The sequence below is a fragment of the Mytilus galloprovincialis genome, chromosome 10 (assembly GCF_965363235.1).
Source record: "Mytilus galloprovincialis chromosome 10, xbMytGall1.hap1.1, whole genome shotgun sequence".
NCBI lineage: Eukaryota > Metazoa > Mollusca > Bivalvia > Mytilida > Mytilidae > Mytilus > Mytilus galloprovincialis.
In genome coordinates this window covers 51,285,943-51,298,076 of record NC_134847.1, presented here as the reverse complement: position 1 = coordinate 51,298,076, position 12,134 = coordinate 51,285,943, and the positions used below count along the sequence as shown (strand labels likewise).

General features: G+C 30.9%; 1 protein-coding gene across 1 annotated transcript in view; it reads right to left on the bottom strand.

Annotated features, from left to right (window-relative positions):
• Positions 1 to 12,134, bottom strand: part of LOC143047775 (uncharacterized) — a 33,173-nt gene that overhangs the window by 5,529 nt on the left and 15,510 nt on the right. Inside the window, exons 3-6 of the mRNA XM_076221023.1 lie at positions 10,381 to 10,419; positions 7,699 to 8,053; positions 3,761 to 3,809; positions 428 to 496 (exon numbers count right to left, since the gene is read on the bottom strand). Coding sequence (XP_076077138.1) covers positions 428 to 496; positions 3,761 to 3,809; positions 7,699 to 8,053; positions 10,381 to 10,417 — 510 coding nt within the window. The 5' untranslated portion in view covers positions 10,418 to 10,419. The remainder of the gene's footprint in view (positions 1 to 427; positions 497 to 3,760; positions 3,810 to 7,698; positions 8,054 to 10,380; positions 10,420 to 12,134) is intronic.

Below are 12,134 nucleotides of genomic sequence, written 5' to 3'. Positions count from 1 at the left end.
AAACAAATCTTTTTAACTGGGAAAATAAAAAAAGTTCATGATCCTAACTCTGCTTGTTTCACTTCTAGTCGACATGATAAAGAGATTTTAATTGAACCATTTAAATGGCAAAATAAAGAATAAATTTAGATTTTGAATAAGGTTTTCACTTATTATCAGCTGCCGATTTTGGTCCGAAGAGTGAGTTGTGTATTCCTGTGAAAAAAGTTTGAAATGTATAGAAAAAACACCTTAGTTCATGGTTTAAATCCTCATACCAGATTTTGATAATTAAATAAGTACATATGATTACAAGCGTATGGTCCAAACATTTATATCATCTTGAACACAATTTGCCAATCAATCACGCATAGCAAGAAAAAATAAAAAAAATCTTTTCTTTGAGGACGTATAGATCAATTCTGGTCTAAAATCGAAATTAACAAACCTGTTGTTCTATAGGTGTATCTTTGGTTTGTGTAGGACCTTGGGTGTATCTTTCCGGATCCGGTCTGACCTGTCAATGACAAAACAGGTTCTCTTTATCTTAAGGTCAATTTGAATATTATGTAAATCGTGACAGTGGTTACAAAGTAACTTTTCGAAATCAATTTTATTTTGAACAATTAGTCCACAGCTTTCACCATTAAGTGCATTATCTTTTGATGTTGATGTAACTGTGTACACAAACTATTACAATTACATTGTTTCGACTACGATCGACGCCAATCGTTCTCATAAAGAACAGTTGATTTGATAAAAGTGATTGATTGCCACGCCACTTTTAAACTGATGTCCTATGAACACAGCCTGCCGTCTCAACCCAATCTTATTCTTTGTCTACTGTCGATCATTAGGCAAGGATACCAGGCTTCTATTAACTGACTTCAGATAACTGTCAATATGAGGGATGCTAATGCGACTCATCAAAGATACCATATATATCATATATTGTATCCAAACATTAACCATTGTACCACAGAACTCAAATTAAGCTGAATACATTGACCTCTTATCCTGTCGACTTTAAAAGCCGTCAGACATTTCCACAGAATAGACCTTGATGAAATTCGAAATTTAAAAAACTCTTAACTTTCACGGGAACGAAGATTTTGCAAGTACTTTGTAGTGATAAGTTTAACAACGAAGTGATTAAAAAGAGGTCGCAAAAGTCAAAACTAGCTCTAGCTCACAATAAAGATAATGTGAATCATTTTAAAACAAGATGGTCTTCTCGTGTACCCGAAAGTTTGTTTTGGGGACATATGCTGCTGATGAATAAAGACGCTCCGACTTAAAGAATGTAGGGTATACGGAGAAATGACGATTTTAGGGTTCAAATTACATTGTCTAATTTGAATAGAAATATTATCTTTGTAGTATTTTGTTGTCATTTCAACTTGATTCAAACTCAATTCTGGATATTTTATTGTTTTATATATGAAAACAAACACTCCACCCCTTGTCCTTAATACAAGACTTCGTATGTTCATATCGTTTGCATTCAACGTAAAAATATCCGAAAAAAAACATAGTCTAAGATTTTCTAGCAAATATCACAGGTAATCGCACGACCTTTATAATTAAGGTAAAACCCATACCGCAATAAGCAATAATGCGAGTCAAACATATTTGTATGCGTTGTAAATTACACCACATATTTGTATTCAAAGAATAAGTTCGACAGTACAATGTACATCATTCTTACCAATTCACCATAATAAAGAATGTTTATAATCTATTGATGTCTTTCGGATTAAAAGAAAAAGTGGTTAGCAATGCAAAATTTTAAATATTTAGATTGCAAGACGTAAAAAATACAGGGGATATTGTCCAAATCTCTTTTGCAAAAAAGAATATTCGACGATTAACATTTAAGACAAGTGTGTGAAATGCTTAGCCTCTTTCACACTAGTAAAATGAACGACTCCAGAATATCTTTCACAGGTTAAAATTATTTGAAACATTGGTACTAAATATACCATGCTGAAATTTTCTTTCTTATGCACCGATTTGTTTTTACCTTTTTGGAATAGGATTCATTGGGGGAAAAATGTTTGACTAAATTGCTTGTTTTGAAATTAAATGGAAAAAGTGATTTATTTTGATTTCCTACAGAAAATTATTTTTGATTTAATAGATTTTTGTCGATCTTGTAAAGTGTCCCGATATTACGTTAACAATGCGGTTGTCAATCAATTGAAGAGCGCAGACAAATGGTCATTGGTATCTGATGGGCTGGATGTAAACTCTCGCAGTATGAGCTCTATAATAAATAAATAGAGCTTTTCAGATAGGTTTGTAGTGCAGAGATAATTCTCTTTTAATTTCTAAAATATGTACTTATTCTGTAAAATTATAGGGGTATTGTGACCTTTGGAAAGGGGGAAGGTTTGGTTTTATCAATGTGTTAGTTATTGTGTCACGATAAAGCTCATTACTGTTTCTAAAAGGGAGAATATGGTATGCACACTATAAGTCATTGAAAAATTTTAAATTTGAAATGATTGCGTTATTTCTAAATGAAATGATTAAAATAAAGAGAATACGTAAGACTTATTCAACCGTGATGCCTAACAGGGCTTAAAACGAGTATTTCAAAAATGTTTGTTTCAGAACGCTTGATTGTGTTTATCTTCGACGATATATTGTTATAAAAACGTCTGGAAAAGACTCTCGAATCAATGTTGATCTCAATTTCAATACTCAAACTAGGGGTCAAGGAAATGATTGATTTTATGACATTGAAATTTATAAAATAGGAGTTATTTGAAAAAAAAACATTACACAGAACTTAAAAAGATTTTTTTAATAGTTTATTTATTTTCAATGAAAAAAAATGAATAATATATATCATTTGTTTACATGTTTACGCCTGCATCTAATATAGGAAACAAAGATAATGTGATACCGTGTTGACAATAATCAACTACAAAAACCTAACTGACTTTTCCAAAGCGCTTGCATTTTCAATATAAATTGCAAAACACTTAGAATTTTAATTGGCTGTTAGCAAATTTAAAGGTATAAATATCTCAATTAAGTCTAAGATTTCAATATGTCCACGTTCTGATATGAACTCTGGCAAAACATTTCATTTGAAGAAATAAAATGTGTTAACATAAAAAGTATTAGATTTTGAAGAATGGGATCCTAACACAATGTAATTGTGTGAAATTTTTGTAACAAATGAATCATAAGTAATTCTGGACAAACGCGATTAAAATTAAGTTTGGTAATTTTCACATGATGTCACTTGAGGTTCTTCAATCACTTGCACATGTACATAAAAGAAAAAGTTGAAAGAAATCGTCTTTTCATGATACAAGGTATACAAAATATTTATAAGTATTTAATGCTTCTTTTAGTAGTTTTATAGAGTTGCAAAAGCGTTGACCAAACGAACATGTTTAATATGAAACGTGGAAGTCCTTTCATCCCAATACAAAAAAGAATTATTCTGTTCTTAAGTAATTCACATTAAGAATACTTTTACACATTGTTTCTAGTATACAGAAAATTAAAATAGGTCTTCACATTATACAAATTCAATGTTGAAACTTTGCTCATTGCAAGAACCTAATTACTGTTTGCATTATACGGCATAAGACTACTAGAAATTGTGGTCACTTCAAAGTTTTGTCATAAAAAAAAGCATACACTTTATTAAAATTAATCACGAAAATAGATCAAAAGAAGAAGTGAAATCTATTTAAATAGCATTTTTGTTAATTGTAGTGCCAGATGCATACAATATCACGGTCAACTATGTCAGTATTACCTGCTTTGTGTCTTCCTTTTCTTCATTTGAAGATGAGGACTGGGGATCTCTGCAACAAAAAGCAAATGAAGTTATCTAAACTTTATTTTTTCTTAATATTGTATATCAATCCAGTTGTTTTATATAGTGTTCAATTTTTTATAATAACATTAGATGTATATTTTATTATTATACGTTATTTTGATTGGCTAACAACAATTTCGCGTCATTCCTCATTTCAAAATGAATTGCATGAATTGTAACATACATAATGACAAAGGATTTCATAATATAGTGCACAGGTAAACAAAAGACAAACTTAAAAGTAATCGTGTTTTCATGATCCTAGCGAAAAATGTAATTATAAGTATTGAATGCTTCTTTTAGTTATTTCATAGGGTTGTGAAAACGTTGACCGTGCGTACATTTTGAGAATCAACGCTTTTACACCCCAATGAATTTACAAAAAGATGCATTCAATTCTTAAATAAAATGTTCGCGGTTTTGATGTCGTTTCAGATAACAAAAAAAAAAAAAAAAGTCTGATCTAATCGAATTCGTTTATGATATTACAAATTAAACAAACATATATATCAAGTAAATATATTTTACACTTATCAATTGGGTCGATATCAGCTATAAGCGTCAAGTGACCTTCATTGATAATCATTGTCATTTTTAGAGAACTTTTATAACTTATTCTTATAACATTCAATAAAATGTTTGAAAGAAATTTGTTTTACTGGTCATGGGTTTTGTAATACAGAACAGTATATTAATTTCAGCAGAATATTTTTTGGGCTGATTGATTGCATCAAAAATAAATAAGAGACGAAATTTTTGTCAAATGAATAAAGGAAATCACCAACCCGTTACTTGGCGTTAGCACAATAGATATCTTGCAAAAAGGTTCATATACACAACACAGAAACCAGTACTATCGATAAAGACAATATCAAAACACAGAAAATTTAGGATACAAACATAGTTTCAGCAATCGAAAAACTGGTAATAATCAATGAGTATGTGACCTACTGAGTTAGACTAGCCGGATTAGTTATAACATGAGCAACACGACGGGTATCACATGTGGAGCAGGATCTTCTTACCCTTTTGGAGCACCTGAGATCACCCCTATTTTTTGGTGGGTTTTGTGGTGCTTATTCTTTAGTTTTCTATGTTGTGTCATGTTTACTATTGTTTGTCCTTTTGTCTTTTTCTTTTTAACCATGCCGTTGTCAGTTTATTTTCCATTTATGAGTTTGACTGTCCCTCTTGTATCTTTCGTCCCTCCTTTACAACAATACTCAAAACAGAAAAATTAGTTATACATGTAACAATGAAAATTGGCAGAATCAGTACCAAAAAGAAAACCGCCTACAATATAGACAAAATATACTTAAGGAAAGAAATGACCAGATTATCAATTAACCTGATATCGTGTTTTAGTATAAAACACAAATGTAGTTCAATCTTAGCTTAATTTTTTTTAAAGTTTTCTTCAACCTCGCTCAAAGCTATGCTTAACATATTTTCAAAACTAATTCTGAAATACATAAAAATTTTTGAATTTATTTTCATAAAAATGTGTCTGCATAAAACAAGAGATAAGGATATGCACACTGATCATTTTTAGTTTTCATAATTTTATAAAGTATTTTTTGCTTAATAGAAGTAAACCATAGTTAGAATGTTGTAGTTTGATCTTATTCTCTGATCAGAAAAAAACTTTTGTTATACAGTAAAACACCGTTAATTATGCATAGTAAGATGGTATGACGAGTAATCACAGTATTGCCTGTTCAAAATATAGTAATTACAAATACTAATCTTCCATATACCCAAATACATATGTACAAGTCTAAATTGAAAACAACAATCAAACTTATGATTTGTTGGATAAAAACAGCAAATTTTATACGTGTGCATGTAATACAAATTTCTTGTATAGGGTGTCTTTGTACAGCACAAACAACATTTTCTAAAAAAAACCAAAAGAGTGAAAAAATATATTTTGATAAAACGCGTTTAATTAACAGGTCGAACAACAGATGTTCTTAAACCCTATTGACTGCCATTGACGATTGCCAAATAAATTGTTTACAAGATGTAACAAAATGGATCTTAATATTAATTTAATAGCAATTATTGTTTATCAGATAATTGAATTTAATGAGGCTACTGGCGTATGTTGTTTTTGGATTTGTACACGTGTTTGTATTGTAAATCAAAAGTGTCCGTTTACACTGTCTTACATTTTGGGAACGCCTCTTGTTAAGAATGATTACTATCACGTGCATTTTGTTCTTAAGAGTGTAAAGCACGTTATAACTTTCTCACATAGCATCTGTTTAGCTTTATACAAACATTTTGTTATAACAAAAAATCCCACCCACGCCTCCCAATAAATCTATTTTTAAATATTTTAATTACTACTTATCTATTATATCTTTTTGTAGTAAATGCATTTATTTGAACGATATTGCTGTGCCAGTTTGTTGTATTTTTCAGCTTCACGCTGTGTGACAGATGTTGATGTCTCGATGGACTTTGTTTACTGAGAAGATATGGAGAAAAGTGTAGATTAATTGATAAAAAGACATTTTTATTCCTTTGAATGCTGATAAGACATTAGCAGTGTATGATTGACTTTTAATTTGTCTGCGTTGATTAGACACTATCAGTTTATAATTGACTTATTACTTTAGCGTAGTAGAAATTTACACTTAATTTTTGTTTATGAATCTAACTTTAAATTTAAAGATTATATTTTGGTTATACAAAATCTTGAATGTCGCAGATCCTTTAGGGGGCGGTTCAGGGAGACAATAAACGGACTTGGAACTGTCCCCCTCTGGCACATATCTCTACCCTACCGGCTCTTTAGTGGAGGGTATCAAATAATTTCCTAGGGTTCACTCTTGTCATCAAGAGGAATCCCCTCCACTTCTGGTATCAGAAGGGAGGTGTCATCTCCGCAGTACACGTAATTCAGGTTGTTTGCATTTAAAAAATCGGAGAGACTGTTGTTTTCAGAGGTCTGTGTAAACAGAGGGGGTTCTCCGTCCAGTCCACTCTTGCACGTAGGAGGGATGTTTTGACACTTATGTTATCATAGGGTCACCGATATGCTCTTTTCAATCCTTTGGCTATCGGTTTGTTTGTCTCCCTGGAACTGGTTAAACATTTTATCTGCGGCCTATCAAATATCCACACATACATATTTTGTACATATACTTGTTGTATTATTAGTAATAAATATTCTATATTCTTTCTACAATTTGTATTGTCTGTTTTTAAGCGCCAGTAGTCCGTTTATTAATATGAAACCGAAAACATTCAACTTACGGCAAAGATTGTATACCACAAGCATGAGGTGCTACAATTTGTTCACCATATCTAGATATCGGCAATTCATGTCACGTGTTATTCAATTGAAAATATCATAAAGTTGTCACATGTTAAGTTGGTTTTAAATATATATATTTCAATATATATTTCAATCAGTTTATTTTTTGTTGTTCGTAACCATTTGTATTTGTTTCATGTTTTACTTAATAAAGAATCATCATTAAAATTTACAGTTTGGATAGAAGGAGGATGGAAATGGAGAATGTGTCAAATAGACACAAACCTAGCCAAAAAGCAGAAAGCTGCCTTGTTTTTATAAACTTAAGATTTAAATTGTGTGGGATTGTGCAACATTTTTTTAAACTATATTATTACGATTATTATCAGTGCAGCTTCTTATTAAAAATACTGTCAATCAAATATAGCTCATTTACTCATACCTATTAGATCGATACGAATATTTGTCCATAAGAAATATGGAAGAAATGCGTTTTATTACATTTTATTATTTTATGGATACTGTCATCATTTCCCAGACATTCAGAAAGAAATTAACATTTCATCGACTATTTACCTAATTTAGTCTAAAAGATGTTCAATATACAAACCGTTCATCTATTGCCAGCACTTTAAATTGAATTTGGTGGGTCTTGTTCCATCTTAGAATTTTTGCAAGTGTTTTACCAAACGATAGTAACACTTCTTCAAAACAAAAGCTGTTTAGGAAGAGCACCAGTTTCTGCCTGTGAACTGGTTTGCACTTTATTTCGATGATGAAATATTCTTTCTGATAAAATGAAATATCAGTAACTTCAATTTGTTCTACATCTAGTGCGGATTTAAGAAGCTCATATAATTTCGAAGTCTCATCAAATAAAATGGAGTAAACTTTCTTCTTAAGTCCATCCCTTTTCAAAATAGCAACTCCTTGATAAATGACCGGAACTAGTGACACTTTGATATCTGGAAGAACGAATATAATGATTTGAGAATAAAAATAATCGATAAAGATAAACAAACGCAAATAATTATGAATAAGAGTTCTTGAAAAAAGTGGGAGGGTGCAACATTGATATGCAATCTGCCTCACACATGCAATGTCGTAATAAAATTACAATACGAAAATTAAATAATTTCAAAACATTAACCGGACGAAATTGTTTTGTTTTTGTCGTAAAAAAAAATCTTTCACTTGTTAATTTAACAGAAATAAATCAATGTGAATTTATTTCATTTAGCCATTTTTATATGCAACATGTATATTGTAAGTTAAGAAAAGCTAAATTAAACACAAATTCCTGTTTACGGGTATAATCTGGCAATAAGTGACTTTTTTCCCCAAAAATGATGAAATGTGGCGTTATGCATATCCAATGAGCTGTCACTTATAACATACCTATCAATTGTTATCTATTTTTTTTTTTAACTCAAAGCTTTATTCATTAAAGGGACAAACATATTTTCAAAAGTTATTTTGTTTTGCTTTTTCTTACTACTGACCGCTCAAGAATATGAATTTCAATATCAACATTAAGTTGATAGATCTACTGTTCCAAAGAAATTTTAATACTTTTTACCATGAGTTTAGTAAACAAAAGGTCATTGCATATTGCCACCTTTTTTCTAAAATGATCAGTATAACATTTATTGAACATTGATACAGTTGGAGTCATACAACAATTATCATTTTATGAAAGGCAATACTATTTCAGTTGGATGGTTTCTTTTTCTTAGACAATATATTGGTTCGGAATGAATTGATGCAGCTTTATAAATGACTACTAGAACACACCCGTGATATCACGGGTCCGTGACTGAATTAAAGTATATAACTATGCGCAAGCCTTATTTTAGTATTAGTATTGTCATCTGATAAAGTCATGTCGATTATAAAATACACAGTTTTTTCTCTGCTTTCAAGTCTTTCTGTTTGAACCCGTTGAACTGGAACTTATCAGTTATTGGTAATATTAATTATTTGGAAAACAAAAGTTCCTGGAATGGAGTATTTTTTAATCAACAGCATTGTCCTATATAAGTTATAAATAAAGTTGAATTCTTTGCTTTGCTGTTTTACGTCATGCCCACTAACAAATTGAAAACTGTACCTATACGCCTTATTTTTAGTCCAGATTTTTAGTATTCAATTGTTATCTTAGAAAGTCTTACTGATTAAAATACTACAATAGGTAACTACAATTTAGTAGTGTCAACCCTGTGGTTATGACCCGTGTATATAGCATATTAGTCCTGAATACAACGTTTGGTGGTGCGCCTGTCAGATGCGGAACGTACAGATAAGGTAATAGGTAACAGGTGAATATACTATTGGTATCGGTAGCGGACTCGACTCGGAACTTCTTAATTATTGGCAATATTAATTACGTGGAAAACAAAAGGGCCTGGAGTGGTGTAATTTTTAAACTACACCTTTGTACTATATATAAAGTTGAATTCTGTGAATCGTCGTTTTTACGTGATGACGGCTGACAAATTGGACCTCGTAATTTTAGTATTATAGATACAATCTATCAAAGACATCGAACGTTGCAATTATATACACAAAAAAATCAATATTTTGAAATCTTAATGAAAAATTTGCTTGTTGTTGAAAAATGTTGTAAACAACATATGTTTTACTGTTAGTTACCCAACAGACAAAAAACGTTGCATTGATTAACTAAGAAACATTTTCTTATAAATGCATTCCTATTGTTAGGATGGAAAAAAACTTCAGGTATGGGGTGTAATCGAGTAGAATGATACTTTTTGCTAATTTCGAATGATCAATAAATATAACTTGCTTTCTGTTTTTTTCTTTTCGTACTTTGCTTTTTTAATCAAAAGTGTGAAACCAATAATTCAAAATCCCTATATATTCCATATTTTTTTAATATTCACAGCTGTCTTAAAACTATTCAATATTAAGTTCGACTTCGTGAAAACCATACACACCCTGGATGCATGTTTATGTACATGTACAATTAAGATGTCGAAACGCACCCATTTTTGGATCCTCAATGCTTTTCAACTTTGTACTTGTTTGTCTTTATAACTATTTTGATCTGAGCGTCACTGATGAGTCTTATGTAGACGAAACGCGCGTCTGGCGTAATAAATTATAATCCTGGTACCTTTTATAATTATTAATCAGAGCAGGGATTACTTGGCTAAAACACATGTTTCGAATATAAGTTTGTGAATTGGTGGTGAAACATCTAATTGCCATAATGATACTGTAAGTATCGTAAATCATTTAATCGACGAATGTGATATATTCTTTTACTTACTGCATTGATGGATGTCTCCGTCATCTTTACTTGCCATATCTGAAGTTATAAATGTTCATAAAAACCAAAATATAGTACTTTATTAATAATTATTTCATTAAGGTCTATATAATTTTATTCTTATTCTGAAAAGCGCTATGGTTTTGTATTTTATGTTTTAAACCATACGTGCAGGCCTCAATATGTGTGTTTAAACTGTTGAATTTATTTTGTTTGTGTTTTATATTTCCATAGCAAAAGCTATATTTTCAATTGTAATTTGTGTCGGGTTTTTGTATTACTTTTGCTTTGATGGTTTAAAATCTCTCCATAGATTATGTTTGCACTTTGTATTCTATTAACTGACTGTAAATAAAGCTTAATATCTAACCATCAGAACATTTATAACTTAGCCTTAGAAAAACATAAAAGAACAAAAATACCGAACTCCTAGGAAAATTTAAAACGGAAATTATATATGGTGAAATTAAAAGCTCAAACACATCAAACGAATGAACATCAATTGTCCTATTCCTAACTTGGTACCGGTATTTTCTTATGCAGAAAATGGTGAATAAAACCTTGTTTTATAGCTTGCTAAACCTCTGACTTGTATAACAGTCGCATACAATTCTATTATATAGACAACGATGTTTGGTGAAATCAAACAGTCATAACAGGTAAAAATGACAAAAATAAGGGTACAGCAGTCAACATTGTGTTATAATCTTAATGACTGTATGTAACAAAGAAACCCTGAAAGGTATGAAGACAAAGCACATTCTAGCAAAAATGTAAAAGACAAAAACAACAAATGTGTACTATATCATAATAACACATTGACGGGATGTATAAATACAGAGCAACGTCATTTGTAACAAAGAAACACAAACAGGCATATAGACAAACGCATTAGCAAAACTGAAAGTCAAGATTTCTTTTACCATAGAACGGGATGTTTAAGTAAAGACGTTATTAAGATGATCAACAAAGTTAGTTTCCATAATCTATACTTCAAGACCATCGTGTATTATTTGTGAAGTGGATACGGAATATTTATATACAAGGTCTTGATACCTTCCAATGAACATTTGTTTAGAAAAAGGTGTTCTTTGAAAAAAAACCTGATTCATCAATTTTGTACTCTGACACTGATGACACAAAGTTTGCGTACCAGCTTCAAGCTCTTGAATACCGAATAACTTGGAAAATATATATCCAATTTCTAGTTGAAGTTAGTATATTGGTTCTAATATGAACAAATTGCTGATTTCGAAATCAAATCTGTTTGTCATAAATTCTGTAGCTGAGATGACTGCATATGTCAAATAAAAGATATAAGTCTACACATGATGCGGTGGAAGCCGTATATGTTTTAATGTGTAGCTCTGGGGGATATGTTAATGGAATCCTATAAGACCACTTTGGTTTATCAATTGAAAAAACATCATCAATATATCTGAATGTATATTAAATGATATGGCTTATTTGATGTCCTTGTTTTGACAAGTTTCTGAAGGAACTCCGACTCATATGAAAATAAGAAGAAGTTGGCAAGGAGAGGCGCACAGCTCGTTCCCATTGAATTGCCGATTAGAAAATACAATATAACTGCATGACTGCATTGTATCATAAGTATATGATTTGTCAACGTTATATGTATGTTCAGGATACATCGTTACGTGATGATAGGAAAAAAGATATTGGCGACAGAATAGCTAAATTTGGCGTAGTCAAAGCTTAGAATGCAATACATTTATCTCCATGATAATGCA